The sequence below is a fragment of the Ranitomeya imitator genome, chromosome 5, assembly GCF_032444005.1.
Source record: "Ranitomeya imitator isolate aRanImi1 chromosome 5, aRanImi1.pri, whole genome shotgun sequence".
In the NCBI taxonomy this organism is placed as follows: domain Eukaryota; kingdom Metazoa; phylum Chordata; class Amphibia; order Anura; family Dendrobatidae; genus Ranitomeya; species Ranitomeya imitator.
The window spans coordinates 526,213,436-526,231,527 of NC_091286.1; the positions used below are offsets into that span (position 1 = coordinate 526,213,436).

General features: G+C 44.2%; 1 protein-coding gene across 1 annotated transcript in view; it reads left to right on the forward strand.

Annotated features, from left to right (window-relative positions):
- The first annotated feature begins 756 nt into the window (after nucleotides 1-756).
- LOC138638343 (potassium channel subfamily K member 9-like) overlaps nucleotides 757-18,092 on the forward strand; it is a 47,773-nt gene continuing 30,437 nt past the window's right edge. Inside the window, exons 1-2 of the mRNA XM_069727570.1 lie at nucleotides 757-1,031; nucleotides 1,564-1,981. Of these exons, the coding sequence (XP_069583671.1) occupies nucleotides 1,651-1,981 (331 nt within the window). The 5' untranslated portion in view covers nucleotides 757-1,031; nucleotides 1,564-1,650. The remainder of the gene's footprint in view (nucleotides 1,032-1,563; nucleotides 1,982-18,092) is intronic.

Genomic DNA, 18,092 nt, shown 5'->3' on the forward strand with positions numbered 1-18,092 from the left:
ACTGATTATGGAGGCACTCTGACTGGCACTGATTATGGAGGCACTCTGACTGGCACTGATTATGGAGGCACTCTGACCGACACTGATTATGGAGGCACTCTGACCGGTACGCACTGTTTATGGAGGCACTCTGACTGGCACGGATTATGGAGGCACTCTGACCGGCACTGATTATGGAGGCACTCTGATCGGCACTGATTATGGAGGCACTCTGACCGGCACTGATTATGGAGGCACTCTGACCGGCACTGATCATGGAGGCACTCTGACCGGCACTGATTATGGAGGCACTCTGACCGGCACTGATTATGGAGGCACTCTGACCGGCACTGATTATGGAGGCACTCTGACCGGCACTGATTATGGAGGCACAATGTGTATGAAGTGCTGTTTTTCTAGTAGCTAATAGCTACATGAAAGCAATTTGGAAAAGCTGGCGACTGAATGCCACAGAAATGAAAGGCACTCTGTGCTTATTAATATGAGTTGCCAACACTTCCAATGGGAGATGGGCACAAGCTGTCATCACATGGTACAACACTGGTACATGCCCTGTACCCACCTGCAGCCCTGTGCCCCCCACCCCCTGCTCGCCACCACTACTCAGTAGTATACACTGCATGTTGCTAAGTGGGAGCAAATCTTAAATTCTGCTATCTCTGTTGCTATGGCACATCTCCAAGGGGATGCTGCACCCCCACCCCCTCTAGTCCTTCAGGCAAGAGTTAAAAAGCTGAGCATGCGCAGTGTGTTCTCAAGTGCTGAGACAGCAGCCTGTCGCGGGCCAGTTCAAAAGGCACCTGGGAGTGATGGAGAGCAGTCAGCTGCGCCTCCGCTAGCGGCGCCCCCTCCCGGCCGGCTCAGGTGTGGCTGCGGGAGTGTACAGGTGCACAGGGGTGGACGCCACATGGTATGACCCACACTCAGGACTATGGAGGCTTCACCACTGTAGGGTCTTGAGAATGATGGTGGCTGCAGGGAGTCCAGGCTGCAGGGAGTCCAGGCTGCACGGACAGTAGAACCTGTGAGAGGTGAGCTCATCCAGACAGACACACCACTCCCAGCATGGGCCGTGGCTGCTGTCATCCCAGACTGCAGGGGCCATGCCATCTGATGCTAAAGTTTGCCAATTAACTATTAATGGGTGGGCATGCCCAAGGTCACAGCACTATGCCCTGTGTAATACCAAGCCATCTTCTGCCAGGACTTTAGCATTGTAGCACAGTAATACATCAGGCAATTACTCAACTAGCAATTCCCTATCATGGCCCCTAGGGAAGTGGGCAAATAATGAGAATCATTTGTGATGCACTACAGATCCCAGCATCCTCTTATCAGTAGCCCGGCTCTATGCAGTTTCCATCTATATTCCTGAATTTAGGATGGAGGTGGTACATGTATAACCCATGTTAGTGGATACAAGTGTAGCAGAGCTGACAGCCGGTAATCCCGCTGCCTTTGAATGATTTTATTCACATGTCAAACTCGTCTCTGCTCCACTATCACATAAGATGAGAGAACGTACCAGTCTGAAGGCTGTCCGGTGTTTGTCTCTCCCTCCAGGTGCCACCTCTGGCTTGTGGGATTGTCTGGTGACCGCGCAGTCCCCGGCGGTAAGATGTGATCAGTCGCAGGTCGTCCTGTGAGCGAATGTCTAGTTTGATGTTCAGGTCCGGATTGTCACTCTTCCTACACAAAATGAAGAAGCAGAATATCCGGACTCTGTCTCTGATCCTCTGCATGTTCTCCTACCTTTTGGTGGGGGCTGCAGTTTTTGATGCCCTGGAATCAGAATCTGAAAGTTCCAGAAAGAGAATCTTAGAGGAAAAGAGGACAGACCTCAAGAAGAGATATCATTTCACCGAGGAGGACTACCGAGAGATCGAGCGCGTGGTCCTGCAGTCCGAGCCCCACCGAGCAGGCAAGCAGTGGAAATTTGCTGGCTCCTTTTATTTTGCCATTACAGTAATTACTACAATAGGTAAGAGTTGGTGCTGCCATGTATCCGGATACAGCAGAGCTGAGCATGTGTCTCCTGTTATAACCTATGGCAACACACAGGTCCGCATATTTGCCTGCAGTCCTATGTAAGACACTATGTAAATATATACACACCCATTTAATGAAATAAATGTTGCGTTACACTTTGCAGAGGAAAATTCCAGCGTTTCGAGCTGAGCTACATAATACAGACTTTGCTTTTTTGTTCTGAAAAGCTTTTCCCTGAATAGAAAGCTCATGAAATGATGTGATTGCTGCCTCTCTAGCTATAGGAGGGATATGGCTTGTCTGTGTACTTTACATATAGCTGTGTGAACTAGGCGGAGGGGTGTAGCCGGCCTCCAAGTCTTACAAATGGCATAAATAATAATTCCATGTCAGGGATCTCATCACATCTGAAGGTCCCGGGAAGATCCCAAGGCATTCCTTGTACACACTATATTGGGGAGTTGTTATTTATGCAGTTTTCTCATCTTCTGTACTGATTATGTCTGGTAATCGCTGTGTGATTCTAAGTGCGGAGCATCAGACATAGGTGTAACTGGATGCTACTAGGCCTCCATACCAGATCTGTACCAGGACCCCAACCTGCCATGTGTCAGTTCTATCCCGGGGTCTTTCCCCCTCAAGCACCAATGCCAGGTTTAAAGGGTGTCTTTTTTTTTTTCCCCTGCACAGCCGGCTGTTGCTGTTCATTAAAGTGGCTCTGACTGAAAGCCGGCGGCTCCCAGGACGAACAGAGTTCATTATTGCCATTGCCGCATTTTTAGTATGGCGGCTGGGCACCACAGTAAATACTGTTTACCTGCAGATTAACCCTATATCTACAGGTAAATAGCATTTTCCAAGGTTACTAGTAACTTAAAAGCTTGAACATAATAAAGCCACAAAATTTTCCCAGAAAAGGGAAAAAAAAACCTAGTATGAGCACACCCTTATGAGCCAAAGTTTGGCCTATTTTTATTGTTGTGTTTTTTTTTTTTTTTTTTACACCAATGTCAGTGAGCTCCATCAAATTCATCATCATCATCCTCCATCGTAATGTGAGTAGCATTTCTGGCATGGCGCACATCACTAAGAAAATGTCCATTTTAATGAATTCAGATCATCTTGCCCCACCACACCGTTTCATTAAGACTGTTGTTGTAAATGAAGGATTTGGCCCTCATGTGTTCTAATCGCTGTCATTGTTTTGCAGAAACTAAAGTTGTATCAAACATGCTAATTTGGGTGTCCGTTTCACCCTTGGTTTTCGCTCAGTTCACCATTTTGCCCACTGGTTTTGTATGCACTGCCTCCCTCACTAAGTTTGTCGGTGCTCACTCCTGGCAAACCAGGGCGGTAAATCACCTGTGATAGAGGCGGGTCATGCAAAACCAGTGGGCGAAATGGAGCGGTGAGCCTCTTGGCCACACCAGGGGTGCACAAAACCCCCTAATTAGCCAACGTAATTAAGTCTCAGTTTCTGCAAAACAGAAGCAGAAATTAGAACCAATAGAGGCTGTATCCCCCGCACGGCTATTCGCTTCGTAAGTTAGTGAGTCTGGGCCTCAGACTCCCCTAAGCTCCAGATTCCTGAACAGGACCCCTGCAGATGAGTCCGCACTCACTATTTCAGAAATGCTCTTATCTGCGAGAAAAAAGTGTCGCTAAGCCTCCATGAATGTCATCAATGAATGATAAATGTCACTATTCCCTTTACAGCCTTATGTTCTTCAGCAGGGAAGAAAGCCTAAAATAAAAATCTGGGTGAAATGATGTTCACGTTTTTGCAGGATAGTATCGAAGTGTCCATAGAAACAGACAGTTTCTTTAGAGTCCAATAAGCCCTCTCTTTTCTTACCGGCACCTCTAGATAGATCGTTTCTTTGCTTTATGTTGGTAAATTTACATTTCCTAATTCATTTCGTCAGATGTTCTTGTCTTAACCTACATATTACATTCGGGCCAAATAGGATGTGTCCTGAAAAGATGCATATTACACTCTGAGATTTCTCCTGCCCTCAAAATATAATATGCTGAGGGCTAAGAAGAGGTTAATAGATTATACTCTCCTGTCCTAGACCCGCTCCTTGCCTGTCTTATGCCCGCTCCTTGCCTGTCTTATGCCCGCTCCTTGCCTGTGCTAGGCCCTCTCCTTGCCTGTCCTCGGCCCGCTCCTTGCCTGTCCTAGGCCCGCTCCTTGCCTGTCCTCGGCCTGCTCCTTGCCTGTCCTCGGCCTGCTCCTTGCCTGTCCTCGGCCCGCTCCTTGCCTGTCCTAGGCCCGCTCCTTGCCTGTCCTAGGCCCGCTCCTTGCCTGTGCTAGGCCCTCTCCTTGCCTGTCCTCGGCCCGCTCCTTGCCTGTCCTAGGCCCGCTCCTTGCCTGTCCTCGGCCCCCTCCTTGCCTGTCCTCGGCCCCCTCCTTGCCTGTCCTCGGCCCCCTCCTTGCCTGTCCTCGGCCCCCTCCTTGCCTGTCCTCGGCCCCCTCCTTGCCTGTCCTCGGCCCCCTCCTTGCCTGTCCTCGGCCCTCTCCTTGCCTGTCCTAGGCCCGCTCCTTGCCTGTCCTCGGCCCGCTCCTTGCCTGTCCTCGGCCCCCTCCTTGCCTGTCCTAGGCCCGCTCCTTGCCTGTCCTCGGCCCGCTCCTTGCCTGTCCTCGGCCCGCTCCTTGCCTGTCCTCGGCCCTCTCCTTGCCTGTGCTAGGCCCTCTCCTTGCCTGTGCTAGGCCCGCTCCTTGCCTGTCCTCGGCCCGCTCCTTGCCTGTCCTCGGCCCGCTCCTTGCCTGTTCTGACACTGCATATTCTCGCCCAGCCCTCCACTTTCTTCCGATCGGTCTTCTTGGTTTTTGGTCCAGCGCTTCGTGTGCTGACTATGCCTCACTTGGTCCCATTATGGCATGACACACATCATTGATGTCTCTGAATTTTTCGTGTGCTCCACGTGACTTGGCCATCCTCGAAAGATCTGGACTTTATCATCGAGAAAGAAGAGAACCAGTCGGTAAACTGCGACCACAGGACATGTGAGGATCCAGTCTAGGACGTGTAATCTTTTTACTTTTTACCTTTTCCAGCCCTCTGAAGAATCTAGCAAAGTGGCGACTCGCCGTTATTTTGCTGGACTCATGTGAATGGACTCCTGAATTTTTGGGATTCAGTTAAATGCGAAATTTTTGTCACATTTGTACTGAAATGGAATTGTTAGGAATCTATTTGCTCATATTTATTCCTAAATTCTATCCCTGTACTGGATCGTGCTGTTTTATCAGCCTGTCCCAGAGGCTGGGGTTCAATAATGGTGTAGGTATAGGTGGAGAGCTCCAAAGATTTCCTGCCATATTAGGCACTATATTATAAATGGTATGTAGTAGATGAGGAGTCCACTAATGGATTGGAGCCCAGGAGCTTCACCTTCTGTCTTGTATGTAACCACATTCTGTATATATTGATAACATTTTCCTTTGTTTCTCTGTATATAAAAACCATTCAGTCTTCTTTTCTCAGTCAATGGCCTGAACATCCTGCTCTCTGATCATTCAGTCAGATGAGACGTGCAGGGTCGCTAAATCCAGCTATTAATTCGGCACTTACTATATCAGACCACATGCAAGCGTTTGGTCCATCTATGTGGTGGTCAGTAACCTTGGTAACGAGCAGTAAACTATGGAATTAAAAATCTGTACGTAAATGAGGCTTTTTATTAAGCAGTAAATTGCAAAAGGTAGCGTCTTTGAATTGAACACAATTATAACAAGTAGCTTTGGTTGATGACTTCATTCGCTACAGAAGCCTATAATGACCAGCAGTCCTTACGCGTTTCGGAAAGTAACGCTTTTCTACTGTTTAAAATTTACTTTATACACACAAATATGTGCAAGTGTTCAAGTTCCTCGGCAGCACCACTAGTGGTGGGAGGAATATTATTCTGAGCGCAGAAGCAGCTTCGACTGTGAAAACTCCGTCGAATGCATATACCTTGAGGGAGGCTTTTTTTTTTTTTTTTCTACACTCAGTTACATTTTAATCTATAACTCCGTATCGCAAACATGTCATCCTTTTACACATTTGATTGGGGTCTGGTAACCGAAAAGGGCTTGTCAGCCGTTGATAGACACCAGTCAAATAACTTTATATTGATATCAAAGAAATGTATTGAAATATCCTAGTAAGAAAAAGAGTAAATACCTTAGTAGCTTAGGATTTACATCCTCCCAGTCATGTACACAAGTTGTCTCTATGTTCTGTAGATTGCATTTTACATAGCTTTTTTACCCTATCAATATTGGAAGTGCATGTGTATACACAACATTAGGGGGCGCCAATGAGTAACTCCTGGGACATGAGCATTTCCCTGTAAAATCAGGTGCTAAATATGGTTTTGAAACTTGCATAAATCTGTGCACTTATTGACTTGGTTCTGTATGGTTATTGTTCTTTACCTTGCTGATGTGTATACAGAAGAAAAACCTGTGTGTGTGTATACGGGGGAGGCAGTAATGTGGCTGAGAGGGTTGAGACGTGGAGGAGGACAACGTTGTTCCTTGCCCTTGATCAAATACATTAGATATTGCTAAATACTATAAATTAAAGGTTAAGTATCACTTTTTTTTTTTAGAAATTCCAAGCATATTTCTGAGTTAGCATTGTGCACAAGCCTTAAAGAGAAGCAGTCCAATCTGCAGGCACCGTGTTTTAGGAACAAAAATGAACTGGTTAATGTTCTGAATGTTTTCCGACAACTATAACAAATTATGAATGAGCTCATTGTCGGCTTAGATGTCCATTGGGCAGTCCTAGTCAATGATTGACAGCTATCTCTTACAAATGAAAGGCTGTCCCCACAGAGTAGGACCGCCCCCTGGACTCCTGAGCCCAGAATCAGCAGTGGTTTCGCTGAATAGTAAAAATAAATATTTTATCACCATTCTTTATATCAAGTTGGTTTATACCTCCCGAGGTATATTCCGTTCTTCTCTCACATTTAGATGTTTGTTTGTTTTTTCATTTGAAGCCCGCACTTTTTTTTTTTTTTAATGATGCCTATTCCACTACATGTTCTCTATGAGGATGCTGCTTTCAGTCTCCTCTTGTAGTGGCCTTTTCTCTGCGGAAGACCAAGGGATACGTCGTTGAAAATCCAACAGGCCAGATCCTTCTCTCACCAGCATCATTTGTTGGAGACCCTCATACACATTTTGTCAGCCAATTCCACCAGTATCGGCCAATATCTAATCGTATGGGGAACAAAGTAACCGCGTTAACGACTCATGCCGCTGATAATGATAATTACTATGGTAACACCATAAAAATAATCAACTATGGTTTCAAAACTCTTCTAGTTCATTAACTTTGGTCAATTAACCTTCTGATTGTTCAGAAACAGGGGATTCATGACGGTAATCAGTGAGTGTAAATGAGCCTTTAATGGCGCCCTATTTAGGTTTACAGCAGGAGCTGCGAGTACTGCCCGGCCTGGAGTAATCACGTCTCGCCTATTCTGTGCACACACACACAGACTAATTTAGGTAATATTTTACTGAAAAAGTCACATCTTCATTATTACTCATCCATTTTTTTTTTTTTCCCTTCTTGCTCCCAAAATATCCTTTTAGGTCCCATCTGCTTAATTTCTTTCTGTACTTGACATAACCTTAGAATGGCTCAGTGCTGTAGACAAGTCATTCTTCTCTCCGCTGTGTCTATTACTATGCGGCGATGTCAGAGGGTAACTGCAGACCTATTTTTGGCCATACAAAATATTGTGGAATTGCTGAGAGTATCATTTCCCTCCGATGTGCTCCGTGACACCCATAAAACAGTTATTGCTGCATTTTATTATGTCAACACCCTGACTATAAGACTCAACCTTCATTGACTGCTATGAAAGATGGGATAAAGTGACTTGGATATGAAGAAGCAAAAAAAAAAAGCAGCAGTTTAGTCTTTAAAGGGATTGTCCATTTTCAAGAAAGTGGCTCCCATCCCATTGTATTCTTGTAATAATAGTAATCATAATTAAAAAAAGACAGACCGCAGTCAAATTTCCCCGGCCTATCTGCTGCTCCTCCAGTCCCGGTATTTTGGCCGTAGTGATGACTTCACGACTACAGTATCCCTGCTGCAGCCAATCATTTAGCTCACCAGCTCTGCTGATGTAGAGGGCATGAGCTGCCTAGCTCAGTGATTGGCTATAGCAATAATGTGCGCTGTTAACGCTACGTCACCACTACAGCCAAAATGCAGACTGGAGCAGCGGTGGAGAGCTAAATGATTGACTGCAACAGGGAAGTACGGTATACTGTAGTCGTGAAGTCATAACGACTTTTTAACCGCTTTTCTGAAAGTAGAACCCTCAAAAAGCTTACGATAAGAGATCCTAGTATCCCAGGAATAATCTATATTAAGATATATATTCCTCAACGTTGAAATTGTAACACCTAGAAAGAAAAATCGTGTAATTATGAAAATCACAGAATCAATAGACATGTAAATAATGAAAAATGGAAGCAAATTTTCAAACTCCTCAGTTTATTCAGTATCGAGGATGAGCACTATGCGCTGAAATACACACCATTAGGCCTCATTCACACATCTGTATTTTTGATCAGTGTTTTATCAGTGTTTGTATGCCAAAACCAGAAATGTCTCGAAAACACAGAACAGGTGTCAGTCTTTCAATGAAATATTTTCTTTGTAAGTTCCACATCTGGTTTTGGCATACAACAATCTATTATTTCCTTCCCTTCCCCTTAAATTTTGTGTATTCTGTTGTTAATATAGTGTGTTTCTTCCCTATAACATTTTTTTTTTCTAAAATTGTCAATAAAGAGTTTAAAAAAAAATATATATATACTGATGTGTGAGTAAGGCCTGATACCCGTGAGGTTGCTAATGGTTGTCTGATGAATGTTTACACACAAATAATCAAGATCGATCCGCTACTGGCAACTACTTTTGCAATTGCCGACCAATAACATCCTAGATGTACTCGTTGGGAGACAGGCCTGGATGCGCTGCAGTCCATGGTAGCGCTTTTAGGCTACACAAGCTGCTCAGAGTAGCACGGGCAACAGCCTGGTGTTGTCTTTTGAAAAACTGCTCCTTTTCATTTTCTCTTCAAAAGGCATCTTCATGGTGTTTGCCTGGAGACCATGTGGACAGTATCAGGCTAACACTGCGTCCAAGACAAAAGTGGGACTCGTTACTGAAGATAGGACTACTCCCCCCCCCCCCCCTCCTCCCTCCCCGCTCTCCCCATTGCTGCCTTGCTGTGCACCATTAAGGCCTTTGGCAGCGGTAGTGTGAAGTCAATGGAACACCTGTAGCTGGATGTCTGGCGTGTAGTCCAATATCTTGCAAATGCCTTCTTATGGTTTGTGTAGACATTATTTGATGCTTTAGGCGTCGTATATGACATTGAATTTCACTTGCAGTACAGAATGAATCAATCGTGGATCCACTGGAACAGTGTACCAGGAGCTGTTTTTTAACACCACACCAGACTGCCTGTTGCTTGAGCTACTGTGAGCAGACCACATGATATAAACCTGCTACCATGGCTTGTAGCCCATCAAGCGCATCTTGATGTCATTGGTTGGCAAACGGAAATGGAGCTTAGTAGTGGATCTTGATTATTATAGTGCTACCGTCCATTCAGTGTGGCAGAACATTCCTCAGACAACCAGTAATAAGCTCAATGATATCAGTAAGTTTCTGCTTTTGGCGTTCATACTCGATATTTTTGCACCCCATAACATGTCTACCCATCCTGTGAGTTCCATAATTTCAAGACTTCCATTTGGTGTTGCAATTTCAATGTTGTATGTTGCTCAGGTCTCTAGAATATTATGTCTAGAAATGTGCCCGCCTCTTCCCTGTACACTGTGTACAAATGGTAACCATTCTAGTAGTCAATGGTGGCCATAAATGTGCATTAAATGCAGCAATATTAAAGGATTATGGCAGTTATCCGAAGAAGACATGGACCAGTTTTGTGGTGTTGACCACTGCCACCATGCTGTATTATGCCTGTAAGCAGATAGGAAATATCTAGCTAGTGGCTCTCCTTCTGGAGGACCTGGCTGGTCTATGTTTTACATGGATGGCGCTTTGATTTCAACGGTTGTCATGAAATAATTTTCCTTAAAAGCGTTACGCAGGGCAAATGAGGACAAGCCATTAGCTCTTATACGACACGTCAGAAGAAAGTATCTGTGGTCTGAGATCTCAACCAATTGAGATGATAGAAGTGGGTAACTGATGCTAATGCGATCACATCCATGTGATGTCTGAAGGCAAAAAATGTAAGGAAATGCTGTATCTGTAGTTTCGGTCCTGTAATAAGCAAATTGGTTTTATGCCCTGAGTAATCCTTGTGACGTCTCTGACCCCAGTTTAAGGCAAATGAATGAGCTGAGATCCCTTTTCCTGGCCCGATTGCATATGATCTTCTTAATAGGGCATCATGCTCTCCATCAGTCTGTAGAGCGGCATACATGTCACTTAGCATGATATTAGCCGATATCAAGTATGAATATGAGAACTTGACACAACATTAACGAAAGGCCCTTTGTCAGCAGCCATCTCCATTAGTCGGCCCTGTGATAAAATGGTGAGTCACACTGGAATCAAGTCTGGAGGTTATATTTATTATTCGTGCCGGATTTTTTCATGCAAAGACTTCACAGAAGTGATTTTAGATGACAGAATCTACAATAGTGACACATGCAAGTTCACGTTCAAGCACATGAAGTTGGCATCGTAACTGGGTCATGATGGGAGCTCAGCCAATGCAGCAGACCCGTGTATGAAAACTAACGCAGACGGAAAGTAGAACAGTTGCCCGTGGCAAGCAATCACGTCACTTTAATTTAATTTTTCAACCTGTCTTCTAGAATTAGGTGGGATTTGAGTCCAAGGTATCACCTATTTTAATGCGCGGGTGTCTCCATCAATCCTATGGACTGAGCGGCAGCGTGAATTGCAAACTGCGACTTCATTTAAAATGCTCCTCAACTAAGCTGAGGGATCCCTGTTTCAGTGATCATGGAGATCCCAGTGATCATACATTTTCAGAGATTGACAGATGGAGTTCCTTATTTTAATTTGAGACCTTTTTATTAATCGTTTCTTCCCATGGCACTCTAAAATCAGACATATCAAAATTCAACATGCTCCATGACTCTTTACTTGAGTAGTACTTCCCATTTGTGGACAATCGGGAGGTCGCCACACAGAAAATGATTAGGTAATCATCCTGAAATCGTTAGTTCGGGCCAAGCTTGTTCTCAAACACGTAGCAAGTCAACAATTCCTCTTTGCTGGTGCAGTTCCCAGACTCATTGTTAACGCCTATCTTGGCCTATGCACAATTAGTGCCTTTTCTGCACTTTTCTTGACTCTAGTTAATAAGGTTTAATAATCCTTATGTTCCATCATGTGAAAGGAGTGCTGGCAAGGACTGAACTCGTACCTCATGCTTGTGTCACGAGACTGCAAATGTGCAGTCCCAGCATTAAAATAAGCGGGTGACGCCTGCAGCTGGCACCGACGTGAGTAATGTCTTCTTAAACTGACGCATGTAAACAGTTTTTGGCTGTGTACACAAGGCGCTGAAAGTGTTTGTAGTTTCCTCGACGTAAAAGCACTTAGTGTGCTTGGTTTGTACATGCTGTTACAGCCGGCCACATTTCATTTACAGGCGGTTATGTCAGCCACTCGGCTATACAGGTGCTGTTGTGACAGCCAGGAGCAATATTAGTCATGGTCACACTGCCTCCTTTATGTTCCTCTAACAATCCTGTCAACTCTGTCCTGAGCAGGGATTGCCAAGGCTTCATACACACAGGGCTCAACTCATAGCTACATTTAAGAATAGAGTAGTCTCCTACCCTTTCAATTACCGTATGTTTCTTTGGGATTACATTCAGATGATGACCTGCAAATACACAGACGTACAGGCCTGCAAAGCCTAAAATAGTATCAAATTTACATAATCAAGTCCAATTTTATGATATGTTCCAATGCAACATTTGCAATAAGGCCCCCGACCTGCCAGGTGCCATTTCTAATACCAGTGTCTTCATATGGTATGAAGCCATTTGGGTCCCATGTGACGTCAATCTCTGTACCTCTTCAGTTATGCCTCTATTTGTTATATCTGACCCTCATCTATTATTCCAGTGCAATTCTCTATAGGTCGAGTAACGTTACCTTATCTGGTAGTGAGATTTTCTGATTAAATTGCAGTTTCTTTATTGTGTTTTATAAGCTGCTCAACTGCCTCTAATTTCTGTTCATAGAGAATTACCGTACATATGTAATAATTCCTAATTATTAAACAACCAATCTTTGTTTAGATAAAGTATTTATCACATGAATCGGCTATATAAAAAGTACTAAAAAAAAAAAATCTCTTTTTATATTTATTTGCACTATTTTTGCAAAAAAGATAATCTTTACACCTTGTATAAATTTTTTTTTTTTTTTTTTTAATATCCATTAACATCACTGGTAATCTGCTATTGTTTTCAGGCTGCTTGATCTGACTCATTTCTCTGGCTGAAAATCCTAAAACCACTTGGATGCCTTCTCTGTCTCCCTTCTTTTCCATACTCTCCCACTGCATTTCCCCTCTAGTAGGTGCAAATATACTCTTCAGTAAGATCCCAGTTTGTCTCCTTCTCCCTCTGGCAGCTGTTAATATGTAGTCCCAAGTAGTGTTGAGCGAGTATGCTCCTTAATCGAGTTTCTCCGAGCATGCTCGGGTGGTCTCCGAGTATTTCGGCGTGCTCTGAGATTTAGTTTATGTTGACGCAGCTGCATGATTTGCGTCTGCTAGACAGCTTGAATACATGTGGGGATTGCATAACAAACAGACAATCCCCACATGTATTCAGGTTGTCTAGCAGCCGCAAATCTTGCAGCTGCGTCGACATAAACTAAATCTCCGAGCACTCACAAATACTTGGAGACCACCCGAGCATGCTCGGAGAAACTTGAGCAATGAGCACGCTCGCTCATCACTAGTCCCAAGTGAATCTCCTTCCCCATCTTCCAGGCATAGATATAGTAGCTACATATTTTCAAAACAGCCAAAGACCTATTGGGGGCTCCAGTTTTAGGGGTTCACTGTGAATTTTTGAGGGTTTGAAATGTCTCCATGCAATTAAGCGATTAGGGACAATGACCAGATAAGGTGCCAGAGGTCGGCTTCCTCAGGAGAACATCTTTGAGGCGATGCTCTACCCTTATGGTTAGTGTACTCCATATTTAGGCAGAGATTATCCAGGATTCACTATCTAGTACTTGGTATACACATGTATATGGTCCCTTAACAAAGAATTATTTCATAAATACAATTTGGAAAGGGGTCCAAAAGTGGAAGATAATTTTTGATGTGGGACCATACTTGTTGAGGTTGCAGTGGAGGAGTTGCATCTCCCTCTAAAAAGATTTAGAGCTGAATCTACACAGTGGGGTCGTACAGTAGGTCCACATAGTCATTCTACCTTTTCTACAAGCTGGTATCTTCCAGGCAGAGAGCAATCTGTATAGGTTGCTGTTCCGTGAACAGAGGATCGCTATACTAAGAATAGAAGTGGGGTCTGGAAGTGCTGAGAGTGATTAAGCATCCGTGACCACCAGCATTTAACTTATTGGGTGCATGTGCAAACTGCTATACAGTTTATATTATGTGCTGCCATTATAATTTAGGTAATAACTTTACATCTTAAAAACAATCCGGTATTTTTTTATGTTCTGTTTTAATATATATTGGGCAATCCCTTTAAATATTGATAAGCAATAAAACATGATAGTTTCCCTTCATAAACGGTACCACATCTGTCATTGGTGCAGCTTGGTTACGCTAACCTTAGTTCTGCTGAATTTCACCTCTTCCTTATCATCCTTTGACTTCCCTCTACAGACTGTGTGGATGGGAAGTTACTGTAGCCTGTATTTAGCAGATAGACTTCTGATGGCTACACTAAAAAAGGGCCCCAATAATGGGATGATGGCAGAAAACATGAATTCTGCAAGAACGAGGTCAGTGATATTAACAGCGCGGAGTCGCTGACCGAATGCTTGTCCAATGCAATGTATTAGTGACCTGCTATATAAGCAGTTCCCTTAGTGGAGTTAAAGGGGCTGTCCATGCAAAACAAAACTTTGTCCCTGGGACTGGATAAGTAAAACATAATAACCTTGGTCAAATTCATCTACCGGGATCTGCCTAGATTCAGCGATGGTTGCTGCGTGGTCTGTTCAGGAATAGGAAACGGTGATGTCGCCGTTACAATAGCCACCAGACTGCTGCAGCCTGTGACTGGCTGTCGCAGTTAGTTGAGTTTGGGCAGTATATGATAATATAAAATTCGATGATGTGATGCTTAAGTAAACTGACCATGGCAGTCAATAACAGGCCGCAGTGGTCCAGCGGTTGGTGAGCCAGTGACATCAATGCATTCTGGTTATGCACAGACCACTGAGTGACCAGCGCTAAGTCTAGGTGGGTGCTAGTAGTAGGTAACTATGACTAAGCTAGTTATGTTTTACATATCCAGTCCCCTGAGCAATTTCTTATTTTGCCCGAACAACCCATTTACCGTATATACTCGTGTATAAGTCAACCCGAGTATAAGCCAAGGCACCTAATTTTGCCATGAAAAACTGGGAAAATTTATTGACTCGAGTATAAGCTGGGTATGCATTGTCCCCTCATCCATATCCTGGTATGCGTGGCTCCCCGTCCCTATCCTTCTATGCATGACCCTCATCCCTGTATGCATGGCTCCTTGTCCATGTCCCTGTATGGATGTCTCCCCATCATTGTACGTGTGGCTACCCTGTCCTTGTACGCATGGTTCCTATAAAAAAACAAACAAAAAAACACATCCTACTTACATTCCCTGCGCGCCCTCGCTGCATCTCGTTCCGTGCCAGCAGCTCTTCAGGCCGAGTGATCACGTTTCCCCGCTCATTAATGTAATGAATATTCACTCCACGCCTATGTGAGTGGAGAGAGATGAATATTCATTACCTTAATGAACAGGGGGCACATGATCGCTTTGCCAGAAGAGCTGCTGGTACCGAAACGGGATGCAGTGAGGGCGCGCTGGGAAGGTAAGTGGGATGTGTGCTGGAAGTCGGCGCCTTTAATAGTGCAGTGAATATTGATTTCTCTTTAGCAGGGGGCACAGGCTTTAGCCGCAGCTGCCGGCTCCTGCCTCTGTGACCCGCTGCTCCGCCGCTCCCTCTCCCCCGCCTTCTTTCTGGGACAATGACCCGTGTGTAAGCCGAAGGAGGTGTTTTTAGCACAAATAATGTGCTGAAAAACCCGGATTATACACGAGTGTATATGGTACTTCATATAGAGAAACAAGCTGGAGATAATAGGGAAACGTATAACACCCCAAGAAATATTCTTACTGTCTTCCATTTTTACACCCTAGAGCTACATAAGACTAATCACAGGTAAGCAAACTTTGGGTTTATGAAAAATTGTTTCAAATCCAATGACTAATTCTTATTTTTTCTTATGCCTTGTATGTGATGGAATTATTTTTATTTATTTATTTTTAGAGTTCAGCGATTGAAAGTATATAAAAATCCCCTCTTTTCAAACAATCTTACCCTTGCAGCCCTATGAAACTATTAAAGGGAACCTGTCACCCCGAAAATCGCGGGTGAGGTAAGCCCACCGGCATCAGGGGCTTATCTACAGCATTCTGTAATGCTGTAGATAAGCCCCCGATATATCCTGAAAGAGTAGAAAATGACGTTAGGTTATACTCACCCAGGGGCGGTCCCGCTGCTGGTCCGGTCGGATGGGCATCTCTGGTCCGCTGCGGCACCTCCCATCTTCATTCCAAGACGTCCTCTTCTGATCTTCAGCCACGGCTCCGGCGCAGGCGTACTTAGTCTTCCCTGTTGAGGGCAGAGCAAAGTACTGCAGTGCGCAGGCGCCGGGAATGAAGATGGGAGGCGCCGCAGCGGACCAGAGACGCCCATCCGACCGGACCAGCAGCGGGACCGCCCCTGGGTGAGTATAATCTAACGTCATTTTCTCCTCTTTCAGGTAACATCGGGGGCTTATCTACAGCATTACAGAATGCTGTAGATAAGCCCCTGATGCCGGTGGGCTTACCTCACCCGCGATTTTCGGGGTGACAGGTTCCCTTTAAATATGTTGTGTTGTACCTAGTACTAATACACAATGTGCATTGTGCCAACATGCTACAGACGATAAGTCATATATGGCTAAGAACAAGGTATTGGTGAAACTAAGTATAGGTAGGGATACAGATGTAGGTACCAGAGGTGAGACCCACCTCTATCAGATATTTATGGTATATACTGTGGATACCTCATTAATAATTTGGTACGGCCTGGCAGACTGAGTACATAAAAATACAACGCATTAGACAGTCTGGAGATTTTATTAAATATTAATTACAATACAATTCAGATTTTTTTTTTTTGTATCTCCAGATTCCAGTATCTCCATTCTAGCTGCACTATGAAGCCCTATAGAGGGTGTTTACAGTCAGAAGCTGGCACCTCTGAGCTGTATGATGAATGCATTCACTTTCCTCTTCAAATACTGTCACTTCTCATAAATCCTATATATTTCATCTTGCTGTATCCTCGTCTGCCTTCCTTTTTGTGTATTTTTTTTTTTTTTTAGTGTTCGTTCTATAATTACAAGAAAATATAGTCAACATAGGAGTATATAAAGCTGCGACATTTGCTGAGTAACGTGGATTTCTGGTGCTCTAATACCAAATATATTCCTGTTAAAAAAAATCAATAATAATTTTCATCCACAAATTTTCTGACAACCATTGGGAAAAAATGATAGTAAATTGTGAACATTTTAAAAGGATGTTTGGTCTCTGTTGGAGTGGAAACGCAACCAAGCCAATTTCATTCCATGCTCCTAAAGGGGTTGTCTGGGTATCTAGTGATGAGCGAGTATACTCATTGCTTGGGTGGTCTCCGAGTATTTGTGAGTGCTCGGAGATTTCGTTTTTGTTGACCCAGCTGCATGATTTACGGTTGCTACCCTGGCTGCGTACATGTGGGGGTTGCCTGGTTGCTAGAGAATCCCCACATGCTCATCACTAGTGATTACTTCTTTGATTGTTGGGGGTCCAACCTGTGGGAGCCGCACCGATTGGTAGAACGGTGAAATGTTATCTCTGTGTCCTACGTCATCCACACAGTCTCCTCCATCGTGCTCGGGCGCGATTCTCTCTGCCCACCAAGTACAGAGCCAAGCAATGTAGTGCGCTGACCCGGAAGTGCTACAGTGCTTTTCTTTGACCGCGGCAGGGCAGAGAGAAGTGCGCTTGCGCAGGAGCGCGATGGGTCACTGTGTGGATGATGTAGGTGGCGTCATCCACAAGAGGCAGGGAAGACGGAAGGCAATTGCAAGAAGAGAGGAGGCGCCAGATCAAGACCAGAGACGCCCATCGGACTGGACTGCGCCATCTGTGAGTATAATAAAAGGTCTTTTTTGGGATCTGCACTGGGAATTGGGGACTTTTTTTTTTTTAAAGCATTCTAGTATGCTGGAAAAGAGGCCCTAATGGCGTTGTCTGCACTTTTATATGGGAAAAACCTGGTGACAGGTTCCCTTTAATGCACTGGAAAATGGGGAAAAAAGTTTGCTTGGTGAAACTTGCAAAAAATACTTTCATTTCATCCATTCTTGGGAGATGGGGTTTGTTTTTAACCCAGCAACATAATTTTCCAGGTCAGTATGATTACAGTTATGCCAAATTTGTAGTTATTTTTCTTTGAGAAAAAAAATCACCAGAAATTTATATAAAAACAAAAACACAATTTTGGCTTGTCACCACTTTCTTAGACCAATACAATAACTTTTCTTATATATTTATGTATTTTTACCCCCCCTCCTACCCCGACCGATTGTTCTATATACTGCATTATAAATGTTTTGCAGTATGTGGGTAAAATCATGGTCTCCTATGAAGTCCAGTCTGTTGCTGAACTTTACAAGAGCGCCAACGTGGGGGGCTTCGAACAGGATCCCAGCTGCTATGGCAACACATCAGCATCTCTGGCACAGCACGCATTAGATTGCCAGTG